Source organism: Fringilla coelebs, assembly GCF_963513975.1.
Source record: "Fringilla coelebs genome assembly, chromosome: 7".
Taxonomy (NCBI): Eukaryota; Metazoa; Chordata; class Aves; order Passeriformes; family Fringillidae; genus Fringilla; species Fringilla coelebs.
Window position 1 is genome coordinate 3,818,239 of NC_140035.1, and position 27,196 is coordinate 3,845,434.

General features: G+C 40.6%; 1 protein-coding gene across 1 annotated transcript in view; it reads right to left on the reverse strand.

Annotated features, from left to right (window-relative positions):
• Nucleotides 1-2,990: 2,990 nt before the first annotated feature.
• ARHGAP15 (Rho GTPase activating protein 15) overlaps nt 2,991-27,196 on the reverse strand; it is a 302,702-nt gene continuing 278,496 nt past the window's right edge. The window contains exons 12-13 of the mRNA XM_084209803.1: nt 25,817-25,922; nt 2,991-4,153 (exon numbers count right to left, since the gene is read on the reverse strand). Coding sequence (XP_084065929.1) covers nt 3,970-4,153; nt 25,817-25,922 — 290 coding nt within the window. The 3' untranslated portion in view covers nt 2,991-3,969. The remainder of the gene's footprint in view (nt 4,154-25,816; nt 25,923-27,196) is intronic.

A 27,196-nucleotide genomic window follows, 5' to 3' on the forward strand; every position in this document is an offset into this window, starting at 1 on the left:
ATATTTCAGGTATATTTGGAAGTATCAGTTTGTGTAGTGTAAAAATAGCCTGGAGGGATGACAGAGGACTTTTATTTGCTGAGTGATCACTCATGGTGAATTGGCACAAGGACGAGATTGTTGCTTTATAGCATCTCTTGAAGAGAAAGTTTTGGGTTCAGCCTGACCTCCCCAGGCCACTTGTTTCCCTTGATCTTTAGGGAAAGGCTGTTGTTTTTTACCCCAAAGTGGGTGCTAGGAAAGGCTCCTATGTTCTGCAAAACAATTGCCCTGGGCTCCATTTTTGCATCCTGCAAAGCCCAGGAGTTGTGATGGGACCTTTGCCTCTGATGATGCTCAGCTTCCCTGTGCTCCAGGTTTCCTTCCTGCAGCAGGAGCGCCGTGCAGGGACCCGCTGTGCACCCCCAAGGCTCTTCTGCCAGCCTCCTCTGAGGATTATCCATGTGAAATCCACACCCTGCCTGATCACAGTGATGATTACGGGCCCAACTCACTGCCCAGCTTTCTTCCCAACTCTACCCATGGTCTGCATCCTATGTGGAAATTGATTAGCTGAACTCCTTGAGTGCCTTGGGCTGAACGACAGCCTAAGGCTCTGTTGAAACGTGGGGTGCTTGCAAAAATAGGCTGAGTGTTACCTGCACTGTGCTGGCAGAGAATTAAAGAACTGTTAAAATGTATGCTGCCTCCAAAATAGGTATATATGTATGTAAATAAAAAGAGGAATAAAGAATTGTTCAAGGGAGTTTATGTTTCCTCTTTTAGCTGTAGCTCAGCAAGTCAGTGTGTCTCATAATTCTTTAGAAATCCTGCTTTGGAGTAAAATTTCTTGAGTTAAAAACTGAGTCTCCCACTGAAGCTTACAATTCCACAGGCTAATGTTTTATCTTTATTTTAATGATAAAATATTGCAGCTGGAAATGCCCTTTTGTGGTTCCATTAGAGGTTTATTTCTGATATCGCCTTTTACTGAATCAATCCCAGTTTTGTGCTCGTGCTTCTCAGATGAGTTTGAGTAGAAGTTGCTCTTCACAGGGAGAAGATGCAGATAAACAGGGATCCTTGGACATATTTGTCTCTGCTGCATTCTCAGGTTTAATTTTTCTGATCATTTACCATTGACAGCTCCTTGCTCAAAATATCTGTGGCCCTTCTCAAACGGATGCTGGCTCCTGAAAAAGAAAGGTCTTCTGCAAGTCTAAATTTGACTTGCTAAATATTTAGCAGAGTTTGAGCAGAACTGCTACCAAGTGATAGTGAATATTCCAATAAGTAACAATTGGAAGAGCAATGTGGTGGCGATACAGGCTCGGTGAATTGCAAAACTTGGACACTTTTGGGATTGAGAAATGTTTATGTCCAGCAACAAGAGTCTGTCAGAGTCCTGGGCTGTGAGCTTGGGTAATAAAGAGCAAACTGCCTGAGCAGGAGGAGAAAGAAACCCTGCTGCACTTAAGGCTTGAACATTTTTTATTTTTATTTTTATTTTTTTCCCTCTCTTCCCTTCTTTTATCCTTCTGTTTTCTGCTGATGGCAGGGGCTGAAGGGCTGGTTCTTTGACTAATGGTTGAGTCAGTAATTTTTCCCATTAAATTAATGTATGTATTAAGAGAGACAGGAAGAATTGGTCTCTTGGGGAAGGAAGCAGCTTGGTAGCAAGGCATGGCCATTCCTTTGTGTTGTCGGGATGAGAAGGGAAAGGCATCTGCTACAGTCCCTGGATTTATGCACTCCTCTGGCAAGAGCCACTTGTGTCCCCCCAGATTGTCTGCCCACGTCCAGGCTGCAATTTAACAGAGCATTTAGCAGAGCAATCAGCATTTTTGCACAATGTTCGTGTAAGGAGCCCTTCAAACCCAAAGAAAGGCTCATGTGTCCAAAAGTTTCCTTGATTTTTTTTCTCCCGCTTTTAAACCAGTTGATCTTAAGAGAGATATGGTGCATTTCATAAGCCTTGTCTTATAAAAACAAGACAAGAGGAGTCTCCATGCTCCGAAGAAAGCCTGAAAGAAGATTAATTAATTAATTAAGAATCTTTTCTTCTGAGTGCAACAGGCTCCAAGTAACAAGTGAACTTTTCATTTCCAGTAATAGCAGAAATTACTTCAATAGCATGATTGTGAGCACCCGTGGGGCCATAATGTGAATGGTCTTTATTAAGGAATAGACTGAACTTCTGACTATCTTTCTTCCAGTCATTTCCACAGGCTATAAACAGCGCCTGGTTTGTTGCTATTAAAAGAGTCTATAGATGATGATCCTGAAAAGCATCACTGTTTAAGCACTCATGGCTTGACATTAACATGAAAAATATTTTCTTGATCATAAAGTGAAAGTGAATTTGGGCTCTCCAGTACATTATAGTTTTGTTCAGAAGTTATTGAGCTGGGTATTTGTGATACGAGGGAGATTTTGTTTGGTTTTGTGTTCTTCATTTTAATTATTGGTCACTACCCCTCTGTTTTGCTTGATTTTTCAGACACATGAGCAGTCAGAAAAACCATCTCAGGGTTGGTTTTTATGTTTTCTTGGTGTTGTTTTCTGCCTGTGCTAGCACCTGATGAAAGAGCCTGGTCTTAGTTAGCAATCAGGCCTCATAATATATTTTTCTCAAAAATGACCACCCCAAGGAGTGACCTTTCCTGAATGACATGGAATTTTGCACAACAATGCTGAGTAAAAACTGAAGCAGCCCACGATCTGCTGAGGTGATACTGAAGACATATCTCTCATGCACAGCAGACCTATGCATTAATCCTATGTTTTGGGGTCTTTAATTGCTTTAAATATTTGCTTCTGGATCTGTGTTTCACACATCTTATTTACATGGTTTATTTTTCATTTTATGAACAAATCGATAACCAGACAGACTCTTTACCACACTGGATTAGTTTTATTTATTCTCTTTGAACTTGATTAAAAAGCTGTCAAACATAAGTCTACATTTTATCAGCAGAATACTTTTACAAAACAGGGTAGGAGATGTGTATAGCTGGAAACATACATTTCAAAATGAAACAATATTTGATATATTCTAGACAGTTACCCTTTTGTTTATCCATGACAACTGAAACTAACCATCAAATGCATAAATTGATTCAAGTCTAGCCAAGTAATCCTAAGGGCATATGAAAAGGCTTTTTTTTTAAAGTTCTTTCTAGATGAATTTAATGTAGTTCACCAATAAAGCATCCTCAGGAGCACAATACAAATGCTACAGAACATGAGATAGCTGGGGAAAGCGGGCAGATGTACAGTGTGATGAAGAATCAAAATGGATGTTACATTAAAATGAGCAGTCATGCAATGTCTTCATTTCATGTACTGCATTTAAGCAAAAATGCCAAAGTTCCAATTCCATTTTTAATTTCTTTTAGGCACTGTTATGCAAATGGTGACATTCTCAATTTTTTTTTGTTTGTTTATTTTATTTGTTTAAAAGCATTAAATGCATTTTTTTCCCAGCTCTCGGGGTAGACAAATGATTATTCATCATGTCTTTAATTCTCAATGTATATCAAAGAGAAAGGTAAATTATACTCAGATTAGCAATGAATGATCTCATGTCACTGCTTTAATTCATTGCTTTAAATATACATACTTTAATCCATTTTCCACAAACCTCCTCAATTATTATCTGCTTTCTGTGCCATTGCATATGTTGGTAAACAGCATTTTCTATGGTCTAGGGCCATATGCTGTATGCTCAGCTTGCAGAAAAAGTGACACTTGGAGTGCTAGCATAATGAAACTCTCAAAGGGTTAATGCAGAATACATATAGGCAAATGTTGACAATATTTTTTATTCCAATGTTTGAAAATTAGACACAAAATCATCATTAAGTTTGCACAAAACGAGGCATCTGTCACTTGAAAGAAAAAGAAATATTTCAGAAATATGTTTACAGAAATGTAAAAATATTAGACATCAAGACAGATGTGAACGTTTTCAATAACAGGCCCTGTCTGTCAGTCTTCCTCCGAGCCGAAGATCTTGCTGTACTCACTCAGCATAAGTTCAACTATCTGATTTTGGTACAGCATGTGGACTGCCATGTTCCCTGTCTCCTTTTCAGGTCTAAGGAGTGTTGGTCCAAACACAATTCCCAAGCTCTGTGTTGACATAAGATTCACGGATTCCTTGGCTGCTATCCTGTTGACAAAAGGAAAGAACTGGTTAAAAAAGAAGTGTGTCAGAGGAGTCACTGTTGCTATTGAAGCACATAGAGGCACTTTTTAAATGTTTCTCCTGATAGGGGTGTTTGTTTTGTTAACTTATCCGAAATAAAGAAAACAGGGAGGCAAGGGAAATTTCTGCCACTGTGGCGAACAAGGAAAGGAGGGGTTTTGTAGTGCCAGGGAGAAGATTCCCTGCTTCCCTTAACATGGTCTCCAGCGCTGAAAGAGTTGTGAAAACCAAAAAAAATACCCCTTGATACAGGGCTCATATGAAACACATTCCTTCTGCTAATTTAAATCCAATAAAGTGAGTATGGTCTGAAATGGATTGTGAAATTTATGTAACTAAAGACTTTCACATGCCTTATCCTGACACAAAGTTTCTTGAAAGACACAGAGACCACATACCTTAATGAGATGACTTAGAAAATAATGGTAAGGATTCTAACCTTTGATATCTTTATTACCCACAAAATTACAAGAGAAGGACTATTATTATTTAAAGTTGATCTTGTGTCTATATTAAGACTTAATATTCCTGTGGAAAGGGCATTAAGGATGGAGAAGTCTGGTCTAAGAACAGTGCAGGTTTAATGGATGGAGTTTAGGTAGGAAGTTTGGCATAAATCTCTGCGGTGGTGAGTACAGACTAAGTAGAAATCCATTTCCCTCAACCCTCCAGAATATATTATGTATCCTAGGGTTGGAAAGACTAGTAAATGAAGACACATATTTTATAAATAAATTGCACAGCTCCACCAAGGAATGCAAACTAAATGTAGCTTTATTATGTAAATGTTTGAATTTATGGATGCCTCCTTAACCTGCTAGTTTTAACTCAAGTATTCCAAGTGGATTGTTGAAGCCAAGTTCTGCTTTCCCCCCTCTCTGCCATTGTCACTCATTTACCTTTTCAAAATCCAGAGAGCCATTTAAAAGCCATCACAGCTTTCTCTGTTTTCCCATACCTGTAGCTGAACTTACAACAAGCCACACTATGAGGAAAAGAAACTTTGTGAGACTTAATGGCTCCAGGCACTCATAAAAGTGTTTCTTTCATGTTAGTGGGTGGGTCACACAGCAAAAAGCATCTCTTGTGGATTTGTGCCAATCTCATCGTTTACCACATTCCTGGAGCATCAACACTCATGGATTTTTTCCCATATATAAATAGGAAGAATTACTTCTGCCTCATGCTAGTAACCGTGGTGTCCATTGCACAAAACACTCTCCATATGGCACTAATCAGATTGGCTTAACTATTAGTTTCTTAAAATATAGCATCTTCATTAAATTTCTTAAAAAATTAATTATCTTTCCTCTGTGGTAATATTAATATATCATCTCTTCTCTTAGGAGTTCAGAAAGTCTCAGAAGTTAGAAGTTTTGTTGCCAAGCGACTGCGTGGGCTGCTGATGGATGTCACACATCTTTATCACAATTAAAAATGTTACAGAGGTGATGAGATTGTTTTGCTTCATGCCACTTATGCAGAGGCATGTACAGAAATCTTGGGGACCTCTCCAGGAGAGAGATTTGGTTTCTGTTGAGCTTGTTATGTGGTAAAAGTTGGAAATGTCACAAGGTATTTGGAGATGCCATCAGCAGGAGTCGAGATGCATTTTCACTGGAGGGGGAAATTCAGCAGCTTTGTCTCGGGTAACTGTAGAAATAATCAATTTATTGATTATTTCTAAAGTTAAAATTCAGTAATTTTAAAGTTAAATATCAATAACTAATTCAAAATTCTAAAGTTAAATATCAATAATTAATTTATATCTCAAAGCCATAGCTTTTGAGACAAGAGGGTGTTGATGATGGATAGCATTGATGGAGCTAAAGGAGAAGCCCCTTGCAGGGAGAAGGAGGCAATGGACCATGGATGAGCAGAATCAGGGGGAAGAAATGTGGCAGCAGAGCTCAGTTTACTGAAGGGACTGGAGGACTGCCTTCCTTTACCCATGGAATGTGGGGCAAGGTGTGGAGGCCCCGTGTTCCTGATGGGGACACAGAAAATGGAACATGCATGGCCAACCCCTCTGCTTTTGCTTTCCATCTTCCTGGAGGAGAATAATTCCCCTGGTTTATCCTGGAGATTCCATCCTTCTCGTGACGTCCTGGCAAAGCCCAGGCACGATAACACTTCCCAGCAATCAGGAGGTGGGGTATGGCATGAGCCAACAAAGGCTGTGCTTGGTGTGTGCTGGTGGTGGAGAGGAACTGACTGTGGCTCATGTGTAATGTGGCATTAAGAAAATTTGTGTAAATTTGGGTTCCCTGACCTTAATGCTAGAATAAACAGTACTATATTGAGAAAGTGTCTTGAAAATCCTTCATATAACAATGCAGTTTCACTTGTTTGCACCATAAGAACAAAAAAACCCATAAAGCAAGCAAACTTGGAAACATGGAAAGTCTGAATAGTTAAATAGTATGTGGTAAAACAGAGCTACTGAAGAAGTAGAAAGAGGGAATTCAATCCACCCTGAATAGAATAATTATAAGTGTCGGGCTTTATGTCTTTTTGAATTACAGACATTTACCAAAGAAATTCTATAACTGATATTTTTATCATCTCTCCACAAAAGAAGAAGTCAGTGCAAATCAAAATAAAATATGCACACTTAGTTGTATTACTATAGCTACTAGGTGAAATTGAGTTGTTAAAAGTGAAAATATTGAAAAAATGGACAGGACTTATTTTTTTGGCAAGAAAAAGAGCAGAAAGAGTGACACACCATTTTCAACATAAAGAGTGAAAGGAAATGCCAGAGGTACTTTTTGTCAAGCCCAAATGAAAGGAGCAATGATCCATCAATTTAAGGTTATTTTAGAAACAATCTATAATCCGGTGCCACAGATGTTGGAGCCATATCAAGAAATTGTTGGGTGCTATGCTGCACAAGATTATTTTCTTTTTCCTCCAAAATAACCGAGTCTCAAGAATGTCTTCAATCCTTACAATCACAAGTCAGGAGGAACACAGAAAATACAGTTCTCGTTATTAATAGTAATGAAACTAATGATGAATTAAAACAGCAGAAGTGTCTGATAGGAGGGCTGTAGTGTCAATGGCAGATATATAAGGAAAAATACTTGGAATTTATGCTTTGGCTGTTGCCAAGGCAACTGCAAGCTGGAAAACGTGTAACAGAGAGCAGGGCAAGCCTACAGCTAAGAGGGTCATTGTATGGTGACTTGGCTCTCTAGTTCCATTAAACCTACACTTTTCAAACTCTCTAAATAAAATCATTATTAATTTTGACGTTTGGAAAGCACACTGGATTATTGCTCCAAACACAGTAGGTGTTAGGAAATGTTCTTCATCCATTTTTACTTTGTAGTAACTGCTGAGGAGGAGAAAGGGTTTCCACAGTGACTGACTCCTCAACATTTTAATATTCCTATTGCACATAAAACATTGGGGAATTCAGTGTACTTAGGGAAGAAAATCCCATTGGAAAGGACACAGTTTTACTGTAGGCTGGAGAGTGTTGGAGGGTAGAGCCAGCTGCTTTGAGAACTGCTCACTTTTACTTTCTTATTCTTTTCCAGCCTATGAGGATTTAATTTTGCTCAATGTCAGGGACATTTCTACCCTTAGCAGAACTGGTTTTAGCCATGCCTGGTATTCTTTCAGAGTTTTAAATTATATTTAAGGGTAACTTTTCAATAGGACAATCCTGTTATTCTTCCACAAACTGGTAATATAGACTGTGACCAAAGGACATCACATTACAAAATGAGGGGGTCAGAAGAGTAAGAAGAGCTCACTTGGTATGAGGTTATGGACTAGAATGGCAGGTGTAGGAAATGCCATCCCCTGAATTCAGTGGTGGGCAGAGGGATAAAATGAGGTTTTGTTGTTATCAGAATCCTGTCCTCCAGTTATGCACAATGTCTGTGATTACTAGGGAAGTCTCTGCCACTAGAGACAGAAACCAAGACCAACACAGAGGCCAGGAGAGGTTAAAGATAAATAGGAATAAATGGAACTCCACCAGAAGGATTAAAAATGCTGTATTTGTGCCACCTCTCCTCTTGCTATAGGAACTAACCTTATGGAATTAGGACCCAGCTCCTCTCTGAGTGGGGTATTCCATGACAGCCCATTTGGGTGGGTTTTGTGGCTTTGCTGATCTGTGCTGACAACCACTGTCATAGCTGGTGCTGGCCATCCTGATGGATGATGGGACTGATTTGAAATGTAAGTTCCTGTGAACAGCCTTAATAGGTCAAAGTGTGCGCCTCCCATTGATTCACTTTGCCAATAATTATCCTCAAATTAGCCAATATCTCTTTCCTATCTATTCTCAGGCATATGCAAATGTAATGTTGTAGCTTAAGGACTTGGCCCTGCTAAGGGCTCAGCTGCCTTCAGCTCTCCCCAGCAATAATTTTGTTAACAGGCCTCTTCACTGCACTGGTACAGGCCAGTTTTATGCAGCAGCTTTCTGACTTCTGGTATTGCAGAGCTCCCAATCAATTTGTTAGAATTTGTCTCTTTTGATGAACAGGTTTCAGCTCAGCATTTTACACTCCTCTCCTTCCCAAACGCTGGTTCACAGGAGTTAAAAAATAACAGGTATTACATACTTTGCTTTAGAGACAAGACATTTGGGAAAGAATCATCCAACCTTGAAATAAAATCTTTATTGAAAGCAATTCTACATCCATGCCAGTCAGATACAGAGGAGGTGTCCCAGGGGAAAGCTCAGTGCTGTAGACAGGGTTGATTACTTGGACCTCCTGTCAGTTCTTAACTCATTGACAGTGGCTGAGACATTCAGTACAACTTTGTTTTCTTTATTTGGAAGTAAAGTTAATATACTTACCTTAACTGTGCCAAATGTACTGGAAAATAACCTGATAATAAAACGTACTGTCCTAGGAAGTGATAATGTCTGTGTGTGTATAAGCACATTTTCGCAGGGCTTTTGCAGCTGGGTTTTTCAGTGTTAGGAAGGAACCACAGCTATAGCATGAAGCACAGATAACCTAAACTATCAGGTTTTTTCCTCAATGTATCTCCTTTTCATTTAAGGCCTGTTACACACTTTCCTGAGATACAGTATATCACAACCACATCATTTTCTGTCATTAATTTATTTCAGTTCAGCTGCAGTTGTTGTTTCTTGGGAAGAACCTGAGTGGGTTTTACTACTAAAAAGACGAGTGAACTTCAGCTTTGAGAGTCCTCTTAAAGCACAAACAACAATAGGGGTCCTATAACAGATCAAAACCTTGCAGAGATATTCCATACCCAGCTGGATACGCCAGCTGAGGAGAGAAACCAAAATACACACATTGTGGAGGAAGAGGGAAGTGCCTGTGCATTGCTTAACTCCATCTTGGGAAGCTTATGGAGGTAACTGGTGGTGAGGGAGCCCCTGATGCCACAAACTCTATTTGAGTAAACTGTTCAATTCCTCTCACTGCTACATAGATAAATTTCAAATTCAGAATTAGATTCAGATTCTTGATATTTTATGAATGCAGAGTAAACCTCTTTATTATCCATGTCCTGGCTGTATGGGTGATTTGCTCAGGTGCATTGCAGTGGCATTCACCAGCTGGGGAAGCTAAGCAGATGCAAACATCATCAGTGGAGTCCTCAGCTTTTGAGATCTGTCCACTTTGATTTGGAACAGGGACATTGGTGTGTATGGAACTGACACCTGAGGCTTCTGCCTAGAGAGGAGCTCCAAAACACCACATTGTCTGTCCTTTTCCAAATGTGCCATGTGCAAAAATGTGCAAAAAACAAGCACAATGCAGGGGTCACAGTGCACTAATACAGTTTTAAGCTAGTTGCATCTAGCTGTGTAAAACATGAAAGCACTTTAAATCCGTGTTTGTTCCATAGGTAGAATTTGAAACAATGGCTAGGCTGGTAATAGAGAAAGCAGGTCATGGTGTAGGATATGTTACAAGAGGGGTCAGAAATAGTTCAGACATACTTAAGAGCTTGCTTTTGCTGAAAATAGCCTCAGTGGCTCCTGGCCTACAGAAACTCCATAGGCTTCCTGTGCTCTGCAGCTGTGGGTTCGTGTTACAGCACTTTGGGAAAAATCCCTTCTCTTCAGTTGCTCTGGGATACAAGAAGGAGCACTTGATGCTGTCTTCCTCCACAGACTAGGCTTTAAATGTGACCATTGGGTGGCTATATATAGCACCTGGACAGCTGACAGGGCCCTGGTGGAGAATGGGCTTCCTCAGGGGATCCCCTGCATATCTCACAGCACGAGCCCTTCCCTGGATGAACTGCCTTGGAGCCTGGCCCTAAATGAGAATAATAACTAAACTAACTCTGAACATTGCTTCACAGTTGGCTGAATAGACTGTGAAAAGCTGAGGAAAGGCATTTATTCTGGCTTAGCCTGGTTTAATAAGAGAGCAGTTAAAAATAAAGTCTCCTCAGCGCTGGGTGAACTTTGCTTCCCATGCAAGACCCTGCAGAAGAGCGTGTGGGCTCTTGGCTTTGCACACACCTCACAGAATGCCTGCCTTGTGGAGAAAGACTTTACCTGCTGGGTGGCTGAGGACAGCAGGTAAAAACACATTTAAGTGTCTAAAGGTACTGCAGCCCCTATATTCAGGGGCTTCATCCAGGAAAGAAGTCCTGCTTGTTCTTCTGCACAAGAGGAGATGCTCCTGCTCCACTGTGGAGCTGTGAGGGAGGGGGGAACAGTTTATCTGCACCTCAGCCTTGGGATTGTTTGTTTTTCTGGACATCTTCTGAGCCACAGAAGCTCCAAAGGCAGAAGGGGCACACTGGTGCATGGACAGCAAGGGCAGGAGCCCATCACTACATTGTGGCTCCACCAAAGACCTTGGTATGGGCAAAGGACCAGGTCCCACTCCCCCAAACCAAATTGTATCAAAGAGGTGGATTCAACATCTTTCAACAAAATCTTCCCTGTTACTAAAATTCCAAGTCTCTCTTTTGGAAAACTGATCCAACTGGTTGACCTGCTGGGTTCTTCCATTTACTGACAGCCGGCGCTCTGTCCTCCCAGTCTGGCTTGGGTTTTAGTTTTTTGTGTGTGAATGCAAACTGGTTCTGACTGGTGCTCTTAAGAGGGCAGATCTGTCTAGTCCATGTAGCTGTTGTGCCTGCAGTTTGCCTGTTTGGGCACAGCTTTTGGTAGGAGTCAGCTAAAGTCTGTGAACTTCCCCAAGGAGCATCCTGGACTCCTCTGCCTGCAGCTCTGCACAGGCATTCATTCCTGCCTTCTTCTGTAGCCCTGTAGCACCAAATTTAGCTCAAACAAGAGCAAATCCCTGCCCAAAAGCCACCCAGGCACTGTGTGAGCATGAGCCTCTCTTTGGGGAGGGGATGGGAGAGAGCACAACCCCCATGACAGATGCTGATGTATTTCTTAGAGGTGTTTGGATAGTAGAGTGATAAAGGCAGTGTGAGACTGCATAGAATAATAAGAGTTCAGACAGAAGTATACCACCTTAATGCCTAAAATGTATTTTTGGCTGGTGGTGTAACTTCTTCTGCTGTGCTTGAATATTTTTTAAATTTATTTTTAATTCTACTTCTGATATATATATATTTTTTTTTCTCCAGAACAACTAGCTTGTTGTAAAGACCAACCTGTCATAGTTCCTGGATTTGTATGCTTTTGTGGCCTGTGTGGTTCAGAAGGCAACAGATAGTTTTAAATAAATAAAGCTTTAACTTTTTAAATTGCTTAAATATTTTGTTCAAGAATTCCTGAAGCTTTCTTGCAGCATTACAAATAAAAAGCAGTTAGTAACAATCTCGCTTAAATCACAAATTGTAAATATAGAACCTTTATCATCAGCACAGCACATCCAAAAATGTCTTTGTAAAATAAATCAAATTATATGAGTTAATTGATTCCAGGCAACATCAGCAACTGCAGGTGGAAACTGAATAACAGGATGTTTATTAATGAGGGACTATTAATCAAAATTGACAATATCAATTCCTGTTTCTTTTATTTGAATTCTACCTGCAAAATCCATGAACATACTCGCTGGATTTTAATATAAAAATTTAAAAGTAAAGAAAATGCTGACATGTGGGATTTTAGCTTTAGATGTAGGGTTATTTGTTTAAACAGCGAAAGGATATCCTAAATCCAATTTGACAGGCAATGCCAAAGATGCCAGTGGTAATTAATTAGCACTTAATTTAGACCACAGAACAACAGGATATGGAATTGGTGCTCAGTGCCATTTCCCCTTAGGCTTCATCTCATGAGGGTCAGGAGTATGGCTGTTGCATTGAAGGTCAGTAAATAAATTGGGGGAACACATTGACACTGGACTTTTCATGATAGATATCCTTCACCCTTATTGCTGCCTCTGGCTATGGCTGATGAGAAAAGGACTGCAATTGTTCTGTGAAGAATGTTGTGGTGCCCAGGCTCGAGTGGAGCAAGGTGGTGCCTGAGCTCAGGAGCCCAGCAGTCACCGTGCTGGCAGGGAAATGCCCCAGCTCTGTGCCTGGGCTGGAAATAAACTCCTGACTGTAGCACAGAAAGCTTGAGGAGCTCTGACAGGCGAGAAAATTCACTTTAAAAGCAGCCCTTAAGTTTGCTAGATTTGTGAGCTTAGCTTTAGATTAAGCATAATTAAAATCAAGGGAAGATTTTAAAGTGAGGTTAGAAACTAGGTCAGCAAGGGAAAAAACACGTTTCCTTATTATCCTCTTGTCTTTGTCTTAATAATATTTGGTGCTCCTCCATAGAGCTAAAGGCTCTTAATAAAGGTGGATTAATGTTATTAACAGCATTGTTTCCTGATGGGGACACCGAGGCTTTGATGTGCTTAATGATGGACAAACAGAAAAGTATGTGGCAAAAAAAGCCAGAGCCACCAGCTCTGGTTTGTAACTCAGTGAGAGAAGCCCCTCTGAGCAGCACACCCAGAGCAGAGGGGACATGGAAAACACACAGGAGACCCTCTGCCCCTTCTTCCCAGAGGCACATCAGCTGCATTCTTTGGTTCAGATTTACTCATATGAAAGGTAGAAAGATGATGAGACTCTGTATTATAATTTAATCCTCCTGCTCCCAGTAAAATTACTGCATCTGTCAGACACTTCTATGCTCTCTCTCCCAGTAATCTCTGCCTTTCAAGGGAGGGTCTCAGGTGGAAGGTGCCAGCACTGCTGCAGGTGCTCAGTGGTGTTACAGCTTTCTGAAATCACTTGACACAAACTGTACCTTACTATGCCTGAGCAGTGCAGTTCCCCATGTCCCACAGGGTGCTGAACAATGGGAGCTTCAGTATTTACAGCAGGGTGGCTCTGGTTGCACACCCCAGCTGTACTCCACTAGCACAGTTATATCCCCTTGGTCCCCTGAAGGGCTGTCTGCATTGCTACATCATGAAAACACTGAGTTGGGCAGCAGTCTCTGCTCAGAAAATGTATTTTGGAAGCCCCAGGTTAAGAGTTATTTCAACTTTCACTCCATCACACCCTTTGCACCATCTCTCTCTGGGCCGTGAGTGAAATTTTGATTACTCTGAAAGTCACTGACAAAAATCCCAGAAACTGGAAGCCACAACAGAGTCAGAATTTCACCTTATATGAGCTTAACTTTTCTCATTTTGGATGATATCTACTTTTACTAAGTGGAGTTACTGCTTTTGACTATGTTCAATCTATAACCTCTTGCAGCCTTCCATTACAGCCTTTTTGTGCTATAATCCAGTTGACAGCAAATAACTCAGCCCTGGATATGACAGGTTTACTTTCTGACTTAGAGCCCAGAAGGGGCAATTGAGTGGAATTTCAGCCTGGGATGTTGAGCTCTAGACACCCTTCTCAGAAATTCATCTTTGCTTGTGGGTCTAGAGCAGCCCATGAAAGACCATGAAAGGGAGTTTCACTATCAACACATTGGTTTTGTCCAGTGTCATGAATTAATTATTCAGTTCTGTGAGAAACACAGTAATTTTTGATATTGAATGTGACAAAGAATTCCACAAAATCAGTGAACAAACTCTCAACAGAGTTTTGCTTTTTCTGTGAATTTTTATATCACAGAATCACTGAATTATTTGGTTTGGAAAAGACCTTCAAAAATACCAAATCAAAGCATTGCAATCACTTAATAAATTATTTTGTTTCAAGATTTTTTTAAATAATGAAAAAAATTTAAATGTTGGTATATTAACTGTCCCCGATATTAAAAAAAATCCATATTTTTTTATCCCATATTGTCACCTTATTTAAAATGAAAGTCTTTTGTAGCGATCTACCCAACTGAGATAGTTTTCTATGTGATCTGACCTCAGCCAGGATTCCTCCTCTCCCAGGTTCAGTTCTGAGCTCTCCACAAGCTAAGATTGCAATATATATGCGCTGCATTTGTATCAGATTTGAAAGATGCTTTAACATGCCTCCCAGCACCACGGTTGTTTCAGCCCTGATACTGAGCACGAGTAGGATGAACACAGCTCTTAAATGCACTGGTGAGTATGTGCCACGAGTCTTTGATTTCTTTAAACTTATTTACATTTTACTCGCCCTTGAGCAATGAATTTACTATGTCAGCATTGTCTTTTCTACTTACACTTTGTCTGTCTTGTCCGCTCACCTTAGCTTGATGTTTATTTTTTTGTGCACGTGTTTAGTCTGCTGCACTAAATGCAGGGACTGCCTGGAGTGGAGGATTTTCCATATATTGTGTCTTTCTAAGAAGCACCCTTTGTAGTACTGCAAGTTCTGCAATATTTCCTGGCTTTAAACTAGCTTTGAATTTTCTCATTAGCTCCTTTAAAGTCAAATACCCATTCACACGTGTGCTGGTCTCAGATGACTCTGGTCTAACTGCCTCAGATACTTTACAAAGTCTTTATACTCTACACAATCAGCTCTACCCCTCTCACTACTTGTATTTCTTTCATCTTTGAGGCTTCAAGTGACCAGATTTGCCAATATCTGCTTCTGTCCAACCCTGATCAAAATCCACAGTTAAAAAAACTGGTGAGAAAACATACATGAGTCTCTTAGACCTCCTAACCCAAACCATGTTCGGCAGAGATTGAAGGATTTAGGAACAACAGGGACAATCTTGCTGAGATCAAAACCCTGATATCAGTCATCAGTCCTTGCACAACTCACAGTAAGAGGCTTTCAGGACACCTCTCTGTAGGTGCTGCCTCTCCAGCAGAAATTGTCTAGCCTGAAGTGAATGTTTGTAAAGGGATTTATAAACTTAGAAAGTGCCTCTTTAGCAAGCACACATTGGAGTCTCAGGATGCAGAGCTGGAATGAGAAGTAATGGAAAGCTCTTACTTTATAATTTGGAAAGGTGAAGCAGCTCCTCACCATAGAGGCCAGGTGAGATCCAAAATGCGCTCAACAAGACTTGAAATTTGCCCTGTGACAGAAATCTCAGGGTTGGCTCTGAGTCCAGAGCAGCTGCAGTGACTTCCATGGGGTAGATGCTCTGAAGGAATGAAAACTCCTTATCCTGATGACACTTTTATGAGACCCTTATCCAGACATGGAAACAATCTGGGTTGTCTGAGGTGGTTAAAGTTGCCTGCTACTACTGCTGCCACAGCCCTGTGGAAATCCTCTCAGGACTGAGAGCCTGAACAAGGCAAACTGATGTTCCCAGTAAACTTCACTTGCTGGAAAGCTTCCATATGCTCTAGGGCTGTCCCATATGCCCTGGGCTGACTGCATGGTGGCTGCTGATGGTATTTGGTGAAGGCCTGCGCTTGGCAGGGTGGATGGCAATGATCTGGGAGGTGAGAACAGTTTCCAGATGGATGAAGTGCTATCCTGAGGTGGTCTGGGGAGCCTGAGTCTAGTGCTGACACAGAGAACATGGTGCAAAAAAGTTTGTGCTTTTCTGTGAAGGTGCTGGGAGAGCTACAGGAGGAGCTGGGAAAATGACAGACCGTTTCTGAATTCCTTTTTCTTGGCTTATCTCCATGGCAAGGGGTCTTCTTCTGGAAGACCACAGCAAAGCTCTGGAGAGGATGTGGCAGTGCAATCTAATGTTAGGGCTGAGGTGGGTGTAAAATCCTCAGTTTAGAGGAGGTAACTGGTTGCGTCTTGTGGACCAGGGGAGGAGGCAAATTGGCTGGAGAGAGCTGCTTCACAGATTTATGATTTTACATAGCACCATAATGCGTAATGTACGGAAAGATAAATATTTTCCATTCAGCAACATCTTGCTGTATTTTCATCTAACTCTATAATTTTAATTATAAAGTGAACATAACCTGTATCAAATTATGATTTTGTTAACATATTGAATGAGGACAAGAAAAATAAATACCAGATTTTATACTGTACAGGCACATGAAGGTATAGTAAAAAAATCTGGTTTCCTTGACCACATTGTCATAATATGCATATATAACTGCTTATTGAATCCAGGCTGTGTAGACAACAGAAAGAACACTGGCTCCATACCATCACAATGCATGCCCACAACAAAGAGGAGGAAAGAACAGGCTCTTTCATTGTGTGTTTCTAAGTATTACCAACATAAGGGCTAAAAACTACCTCTGTCTGAAGTGTATCTATACACCCATGCATAAGTTATTAACTGGGCTCTCTCAGCACAGTTGCTGAAAATATTAATATATTCAAATTATATTCTAGCTACTGCAAAAACAGTAGATCAGACAAATGTATTAAAATCTCTTCAGACAAAAGGAGTCATGTTATTTATAAAGTTCCTCCCCCCCCCTGCTCCTCACTGGAACACAAACCTTCATTGTATAGAGTACACGAGAATGCAAGATGATCCTTAGATGTCAAAATGTGGCTTAAAGTTTGAATGTAATCATAAAACAGTGACTCCAGCGCTCGCCATAAACAAATTGTCACTGGCATTATGTAACTTGGACTATTCACAAAGTATAAAAGATGGGAAGAATAAAAGGTGGCTGCCAAACACTATGGGCCAAATCCAAAGGTCGTGCCAAATTGCACCAGTGGGCTGGGAATTGCAAACCCAGCGTGGAATTCGGATTTACACTCCTCGGTTCTTGAGCTGCCTAGAGTAAGATTAAGGCTATTTTTTATTCAGTTTGCCAGGAAGGCGGCAAAGCAGCAAGCAGTGGCTTCTGCAGCCCCCCTGCTCGCTCTTGGTGGGAGATGGGAACGCGGGATAAAAGTTTCCTAATTGCCACAGGACCCGTTTTTGTACAGAGTGGCTTTCTGGGCTGCGAGCAGGCACAGTCAGCCACCAGCAAGGCAGCCTGGAAAAGGAGGCATCACCTTCAAATCTGGTGCTCTTGAATTTTTCATGTTACTATCAGGTAGGGTGTTGCCTCTTTGGGCTGAGACCCTGCCTTCCATCCGGACTCCTCTGGAAAACTGATTGATGAGGGAAGACCATTCACCAAGGCAGAAGGTCTTGTTTGTGAACAACAACCAATCATTAATTTATACTTTCCTTCAGTCCAGGCTTTAGGGGTAAAGTATATCCAAAATCAAATGCGCTGCACAGATTTAAATTGTAACTAATGGTTGTGTTAATGCCCCACCAAACTAGGTGGTTGCACTCCTGCTTTTCCCCCCACCCTTCCTTTAAAAAGTAAAATGACATTTTTTGCCCAGCCTGAAATAATTGCTGAAGCAGAGATACTGGTTTAACTCATTATGAATTATTAGTGGAAAAGTGAGTCTCAGAAGTATGTTACATCTGAAATATTTTTCGTCACTTGAACATGTGCCGTCCAGAACTGGCCCTGTTCTACCAGGCACTGGGAACAAACACTTCGCATTCACAGATGCTCCTAATTTGGTGTGGTTTGGAGTGTAATTTAGATCAAACGTATCCATGTAAATGAGTCAGGGTTTCTTAATTAGGTGCCTCTAAAGAAAAAACTTGGACCACATCAGTAGGTGTGGGTGTGGTGCCCACAGTACTGGAATCTTTCTATACATGAAGCTGAGTTTTGTTCAGGCATACTGTAGGTTTTTCTTTCCTTTTTTATTTTTTTCTTTCTTTTTTTTTTTTTTTTCTAAAGCACAATAATAAATCTGCAGATGGCATAGACATAAAGACGCTACTTCAGAGGAGCTGTCTAAAACACTGTCTCTTTGGCAAATGCCTTAAAGTAGGTCATTCTGCTGTGATTTAGGTTTATATTTCATTGCCAGCTTTTTGTTCCCATTACAAGTAGAGTGCATTCCAGTCCACAGATTTGCTCTTCTTTTTTTTTTTTTTTTTTTTTTTCTGATTGGTTTTTATTTACAAGAATTTGTAGGTCTTCATAAGAAAATGGCCAATACCCTGTCAGAAGTAGTAATCATGCACTTGACCACAAAAAGAGATGTATGAAGGTGATAGCCTGCAAATATTGGAATGTAAAGTACCATTCTCTGGGAGGAAAAATTGTATTGATTCTCTTAACATGGTGATTGAAATGATTGTTGCATCTTTTGCAGTGTGTGAAAAAGGATTTGATCTAATGTCATTCCAGAACCCTCACTGAGCAGGGCCCTAGTTGCTCAGGTATTTGCTTTTGCTTTTTATATATTTGTCACTGAAAATCTTGTATCTTATATCCTATTAAAAAAAAAATAAATAAACCAACTGGGTCTGTTTTCCCATCAAAGTGCTGGGGGATTTACATGCCAAACTCTCGCTAGCCTTAATGAATTACCTGCATAAATTCCCTTTCAATCAATAGTAGAATAGATCCCATTGTGTTATATTAATTATTTTGCACAGAACACTGACATTTGGCCTTAAAGCCTTTTTTGTTTTGTTTTGTTTTTTTAAAGTTCCAACGAATATCTGAGAAACTTCAAGCAAATTATTCATTTCACAACCTTAATTCTGAGAAAAATCATGTATCTTTAGGCACAAAAATGAAAAGCATTGCAATTTACCCTTTGATGACCTTGTGGACGTTACTGTGTTAGGCTCCAATCTCCCCAAACAAAAAAAAAAAATAAATAAAGGGGGGGGACAGAGCCATTGTAATGAATTGAGCATTCCTAATTTTGGCCAACAAAAAAGGATTTGAGCTGGAAAGAACACTAACCCCAAGCAATATTAAGAGGTTACAAAATCCCATAAATTAACTCCGCTGGTGATATTTTGCTGAAGCTGATGCGAGTGCAAACCAGAAGCAGGATTCTCACGTGGTCCTGATTAACTGAAGAGTCCTTAGCAGTAACCAGCCCTGCCTGGGATGTGCTGGCCAGATGCACACGTACACCCACAGCACATGGACGAGCCTTCAAAGGCTTGGGGGGCTCCGCTGGGGGATTGGGGAGCGAGCAAGGAGTGGAAGTGAGAAGTGTTGGCTGTGTCGTGGTGGGAAAGTGCCTCACCCTCTCCATTCCTCACTTTCTTTATCTACACAACTAGGATAATAAAACTTACTGACCTGAAAAGGAAGTTAGGAGATTTAATTAATGTTTGAAAAGCTTTTTTGAGATTGTTTGATATTGAGTAATGTGGGATGAACAATAGGAGCTCTTGGAGACAGGAGCTCTATCTATCAGGGTTTGTGTACTGCACTCAGCACAATGGTGCCGTGCAGCCACAGAGTCAACTGTGTCATAAATATTTAAATTAAAACTATGTTAATTATTTTTATCGTTCTGTTATTTGCTGATACACCAGTTCAGTACTTGGTAGCATTGAAAAGTACCGAGTGCAATTATTTGCCTGACTGTTATGAAAATCAGGGTTTATTTTTTTAAATACAGTTGTGGAAATCGGAAATAGATGGAAGCAAGGGGTGAAAATGTGGCTTTAATTACTCATCATGCTTCTTGTTAAAAGCACTAAACTGTAAGGTATTCTTTGGGGAAGAACTAACTTTGTAAACTTTCTTACTCCTCAAAGAGCAGGATTTGGCATGACTGCAAAACTCCCAGTAGCAGATCACCCCAACCCCAAAAATTACAAAATCAAAATGCTTAAAGATGCTTCTGAGTGACTGGATTTTTTTTTTCTTTTTTCTCTTTTTTTTTTTTTTTTTCTGGAGCCCAAAATCTATTATGACTCCTGTCCTGTGCACCCTTGTGCCTGGTGCATATTTTCTTGCGTCCACTTACATCCAAAGGGTGAGTTTAGTACTCTGATGTGTGCTTAACAGAGAGGAAAAGGGTTTAATTCTTCTCCTGCCCCCAAAATGAGCCCTGGGAAGCTGTGGAAAATGGGATGAGTGTTGGCATTGCTCCAGCTCCTTTGTAAAACTCTTCCACAGTTGAAACCGAGGAAAGCACGTGTGCAAAAGCACATCTCAATATATATTTGCCTATCTCAAGTTAAAAGATGATTAAATCACTTCATATAAATCTTAAAATGCCAGTCAGGCATATCTGAGTTTTTATATAACTGGTCTGCCCACCTACTTACTCCTCTGGTGCAGGAGGCCTCACATTTCCAGTAGCTGCTCCCCCAAATCTTGTAGGAGCACAGTTACATTTTCTCCCTGCTACTGTCCCATGGCTAAAAACCAAAACCTGCTCATGAGTTGCCTGATTATAAAGAAACGTCTTGATTCAGGAAATAATTTCAACAAATAGTCTTACTTGTGTCTTCTTTTAAGGACTTCTGCACCTTTCTAAATTTGGGCATTTTTCCTGAGGGAAAACTTAAGCGCCCATTCCACTTTTTGGGTTGTAGGTCTTCCACAGGTTCACAGAGGTTTCCCAAATAGATTTTTTTTTTGTAGAGTACTTCCCTTTTGGAGATTATTTTTAGTTTTCAGTAGCTTTTGCCTTTATTATTTTTATTTTTTAAATTATTTTTAATTTTTCTTAATAGAAAACTTGCAGAGTTCTCAGTGTAATCTGTTCTTTTGCTGTGTGAGAAAAGGGCTCTCCTGAGCTTACATTTATTACATGAGCCTGCCTGAAAACTGCTGATATGACACGTAGTTTAGCAAGTGAAAATCACATATGTTTGCTACATCTTTCCTCCACCAACTTTGGAGGGAAAAAAAAAGTTTGCAGGCATCCCATACAGCATTACTATATGTTGTACTTTAACTTCATTTTCCAGTTTTCCCTCAGAATTCTGGGTACTGCTGCTGGATTTGTCATCACATTGTCATTGTGTCATGGTGTGCAGGCTACTGTGGGCTGCTGGCCATGCATGGCTCTGCTTTGTTTTCCTTTTAATTTATTTTTTCTTTTCTTTTTTTTTTTTTTTATTTTTCCTTAGAATGTAATAGGTAGAAACAAGTCTGTTTAGTTGTATATAGTTTGGTAAAAACTTGACTTTTGAGAATGTTTCTGCCAAAGGTTGTCAGGTTTGAGGTGGGGGGAACTCTTCCTCCCCACTGTTTGTAAAGGTTGGATATTTTATTCCTGTTCACAGACCTATGAGCAGGGGGGGAATTTGTTTTTTTTTGTCAAAACAGCTGAAGATTAATGCCTATGACTTTTGTTAGATCATATATTAATATTGGTGGATTTGTCTTAGATATGTAGTTCTACCTTGATGAAGAGCATCTTTCCAGTGAAATCATTGCAAACAATTCATAGTAAGAATGAAGAATTTGGGCAGAGGGGGAAGACAACCAGGGAGAAAATCACCATTCTCCCTCTGAAAGGGCAGAACGCCTGCATGGCATCTGAAAATTACTTGCCATGCTATGTAGAGTATGGGAAAAATGGAGCAAAATAAATGGAGTTTCTTGGATTCAAAGGTGAATTAAAACAAATCAGCTCCTGCCTGGACAAGCCAGCCAGATAGGGCACATTAACAGATCCACGTGATAAACCAAGAGGCAACTGCAGAGCTCCCCAGACAACTTGCCTGAAGTGGCTGCCAAGGAGGCAGATGCTGCTGCTGGAAGAATATCTTCCACAGTTGGGCATCTGGGTTCCGTGTTTTCCACGTAAGGCGCAGGGCTGGGAGCTGGCCCCTGCCTTCCCCTTTAATTATTTCAACATCCCTTTTCTAGTTTTGTAAATAACACACATTATCCTGCCTTTGTGAGGGGAAATCTGGAGCGAGGAGAGGGATTTTTGTCTCTAACACCTCCCCTTGCAGGGGTGCCCACGCGGATGGGTAGAGCCAGAGCGGAGCTTGGCTGCCCTGCGCTCCAGCCCGGTCAGATGTGACACAGCTCGGGTCTGGGAGCTGCAGAGCTGCCTCGTGGTGGCACAGAGCTCAACCTAATAAGCAGAGCAGGCTGAGATTCATTAATTTAACATTAATAAGCACAGCTCATGAGCTCAGGCACAGTGCTGTGTAACGCAGGCACACAGCTCCTGGAGGAGAGCGGCGTCCGCCCTCGCCAGCTTGGAGCGCAGAGCTGAGGACCCAGCCAGGGTGTTCCTCCTCCCTGTTGCATTTTGCATGAGGGAGAAATGAGAAGTTTTGTGGTCACTGGAGAAGCTTCTGTGCAAGTTAAAAAAATCCCGTCCAGGTTTTTAAATTGTGTCGCTGGTTTATGCTGAGACTTTAAATAATTTAAACTTCTTGTGCCTCAGTTTCCCAATGGGTGTGTAAGAGCTACCTCAAGGTGCTGTGGTGAAAGCAGGTCATAAATACATAGAGTGAGATTCTCCTTCTGCCTAACTTCTATTACAATTCTGTGAGTAAATTATTGGGTACATATAATGGTTTCCCAGATAGGGATTTGTTGCGCTCAGTTCCTGTTTGTGCAGAGAAAGAAGGCAAGGTTTCTGCATCATTTGATGTCCTGTGTGCACCCAAAAAATGGTACCAGAAAAGTGCATAAGTTTTAGCTGGTACCTGTGATTAGCTCATTTTGTTTGGGAGTAAAAGTCAGATGTGAATAAGGAGGAGGAAAGAGAGGAGATCTGTGGAACTGGTGTATGAGGCAGAAATATATGGGCTGTACAGAGCAAGCAAATATTCTCCAAACATGTTAGAGTAGAACAGGCTGTTTTCTGTAGCCCTTTATGCAGGAAAATCTATACTCAGGTTGGGTTTTTGTTGTTTCTTTCCTATGTAACATCTATTTGTTTGGTTTGCTCATCTTTGGGAAGAACCATGAATAGCCTAATAGTAGTTGTGCTCAATTATTTCCAGCATGGGTCATAATGGAATGATTCCTCATGGAATTAGACTGACAGAGCTATGTGATATGTCTGTTCAGCCCCATATTTTGTCTATTTTGCTTTTAAGTAGAAGAGCTTTCATGGAAAGAGGAACAGGGATGTCAGCAGGTTGTGGTTTTTCCTATCGAATGCAAAAAACTTGAAAGAACAGGTACTGCAGACTCAACTTTGCTTTTAATCCACCTCCTGTGGGCTGCATACACTGCACTGTGACTTCTTGCAGCTTCAGAGAGCTTGGTTGAAGAGAGATATATGGCACAGGAGTTAATCCCTGCTGCCAGGCCTTTCTCACAGACTCTCTCATCACCTGCTTTGTCTGGGTTTCTGAGGAGGACCCTTCTGAAGTGCATTTCTCACTGCTATTTCTGCTGGATCTGGACCTGCTCCTGCAGGCTGGATTGCTGCAGAATGGCTTAGGATAAGGCAAAGGTTGGATTCTCGTGCTGGGTGTCAGGGAGACAGATGCTCTCATGTGCTGTATAGAAGTCACAGGCTTGGACAGCCCCATGGTCCAGGTCTGTATAGCCCTGTTCTATCTGACAGGAAAGAAAGGAGGAGGAGAAGTGTAGGAGAAAGAGGGGGAATGCCATGGAAACAGCATAGCTGCAATCCCTCATCTTCTCCCCATCAGAACCCCCTCAAGACCAGTTCAACTGGGCAAGAACATCCATCTCAACCAGCAAATATAGAAACTGCAGTTGTATGCCTCAAATAAAGGCAGTTTAGTTATTTTTCCAACTAAACAGAAACTTCTGAAGCTCCTGTAACTTGTCCTGAGAAAGTCCTGTAATCAAAGGGAGTAGTGCAAGGCCGTGCTGAGGGACATTGACTCTCCTCTTCTGAAGAGTGTCCCCAAAATTAATTTAACTCTACCTTTTGTAACCTCTGCAAACTAGTCATGTTTCCTAGACTGATTCAAACAAACACACCTTGTCTCTATTTGCAGAATGTAGGCATCACATCATTACTTAAAATGTAAGTACACTACTTCATTCTCATTTATGGAGCCTTGAGATCATTCAGACTGACCCCCGTCTTTAGCACCAGCAAGTTCAAGAGAACACATATGTTTTATTTTTGGGGGGGATATTTTTGTGCTTTCAATATCTCTTCCACTGTTGCTTCCACATCAATGGAGCAAAGCTTGTGGAATAGCCCTGTCTTTTCCTGAGGATGTGTTTGAGGCAGAGGAGAAGATTGACCTTCTTCAGAGAGACTCAGACAATTACTTCCCTAGTGCTTAAAACCCCAAACAGCTCCAGTGTCACGTCTTCCCGCCTTCCATCACTCTGTGCCCCTGTGTCGCCTCGGTGTACCTCTGCATTATGAACTATTGGTATTTTATTTCCTCTATTTTAGCAGTTTATTTTTCCTTTTGTTTTCTTTTCTCCGAAAAACCACCAGCGTGGGTCCAGTTTTGCCAGTTATTCTACACATCCACAGCAGGAAACAATTGCTGTCCCAAATAGATTATGCTCTAAAAAGCCAAGGCAGACAAAGGAAGTATTATCATCATTTTGTAAACAAGGAACCAAGGCACAGGGAGATTAAATGATTTACCCAAGGTCACCCAGAACATCCGGTCAAAGCCAAGAACTGAACCCACGTCTCCCGAGTCTCAATCAAGTGATTTAACTATGAGATCAAAGACTTATTGTGTGTACCTGATATCTCTCCCCTAAGACATGGCAACAAAACTTTTTCAGGTTAAGATCAATGCCATGCAGAGTGCAGTAAATTTTGTATATGGCATATCTGTGCTGACAGCGTGTACACACTCCTTGCACTCATGTTCTTCCCAGGAAATAATTTCCCTTATTATTCTTCCATTGCCAGCAATAAATTATCATCCTTCTCTAGATAACCTGCTGAAGGAGAGAATGTGTGCACACAGTGCATCAAATGAACACACAGAAAACTGTTTTTCTGCAAGGCCAAACTCAGTCATTTTATGGACTGCTTAAAATCCTTCCATGCTTAAATGAAATGGGGACATTCCCACAACTATATGAACTTCATTTTGCCATTTCAGCTGGAAGCTGCAAAACAAGATAAAGGATCTACATCTCTTACATGCACATGCCAAGAAATGGTCTCTATAAAGGCATCATTCATTATAAGCTCAGAGTGGTCTTTGATTTGGAGCTTTTATCACTCCCTCACTGGGGTCAGTACGTCGTTCCTGGGATGAAATACTCCTCTGTGCCTTGATGGGGCCCAGATCCTGATGTCCCTTCAGTTTTAGGGGTAGTTTGGCTGAAAAGTGACTGTAGAAAACAGCACTGGCAGTGCCAACAGCAAGGAGGAATAGGATCACAGGACCCTGCCCTTCCCAGTTCCCTACCCTGAGGCTTCCTGGCCATCCTGCAGGTCCAACAGCTCTGGTGGCTGTCTGAGTGAGCCATGTCAGCTATGCACACCTTTGCTGTTAATGCCATGAAGCACAAGAAGAAAACCTACAGTGAATGTGACACCCTGGGTTGATTTTTTGGATCATGCTTAATTTTGCCAAAGAATGTAATTATCTTTGGTACTTTGGATGACACTTCCAATAGGATTTGGACACCACATACCAATTCCTATTTTAAAAATTGAGAGTACCACAGTTCTACTTACTTCTGTAGATGTTCAAAAAGGATTTTCATCGTGTCATAGTTGGGTCTAGGGAGCTTCTTTACCAGGCTCCTGATGCCTTTGATACGACTGGCATTGTTCTGGATTTCTAAAGGAAAAAAAAAGCAAATAACCATTTGAGTGCCATATTTGGATATTGCTTTGCACATTGCTGTAGCTGGTACCTTACAAGAAAAGTCATCATGAATATTGGGTTAAAACCAGAATATTTCATACCCTCTTTCACCTTAACAGAGAACAAGAGTAGTCAACAAAATTAAAAATTCTCTGTTAATCTTAAGAAAGCATTTCCTGGTTCACAGAAAATTATTTTTTTACTTTTAACTTATTTCATTAGACTGATAGACCACCTTCCTTGGATCAAACACCTCCAAGAAGTAAGAGACTCACATCTTAAATGGAATTATCCTCTGAAATTACATTTGTCCAGTGAGGCAGCTTCTGTGATAGGTGCCCTATCTATGTAATCCTTGTTGTCCTTTTTAATTCATCATAATTAAATCCAGTGTATTCATGAATCTGTCTTTAACAGCCCATCATATTTGGAAACATAAAATTTGCTATTGTTTTTAGTAGTCCAACCTTGAGAAAAATGATTTCAAAAAACTATTCCACTGTAGCTATTTTCTCATACCTGTAGCATCTCACAACTGGAATTTCTACAGGAAAAAAAAAAAGTGTTTCAAACTTAAAATTAGTAATAAAGAATGCAGCACTAAGGACTTTCATCTCTCCTTTGGGGTGATAAGAGCAGTTCTGCCATTTCTGTTAAGGTATGCCTTCCTGTTTTACCATGATTCATAGTTTTGTGGGAAAGGTTTGGCTGATATTTTCATCGATTTGTCTAAGATGTTGCAAGTAAAACAAAGTCCTGTACAACTGTTCTTTCATTTAGGAACAGATTAGATAAGGTACCAGTAGGTCTGACGTAGGGAAAACATCTTGCATGTTACATGCCCTAGATAACCTGAGAACACTTTTCTGATCTTATCATCTATGATTTAATTATCACCTATCATTCTTCGTATATGTTCCTCTTTAATATTCATATTACCCTAGCACTCAGAGATCTCAATCAGGATTAAATCCCAGTTGCAGTAGGTGCTGCATAAGCATACGTGGTGATTAGTGACTTGATTTAAAGGTTTCACCAAAAAAAAAGTTCCAAACTAAAATTTTCCTGCAATCAAGCTTAATTTAAAAATTAAAATTACTAGGATAATATTCCTTCCTCAGCATGTGTTGCTAGTTCCTGCTGGGATTAATACTTTGTACCCACAGATATAGATGTTTATACTGAAATAGTTTTTAATTTTAACAATCATGTAGACATGGAAGACAAAGACCTAAAAGTAGGCAGTG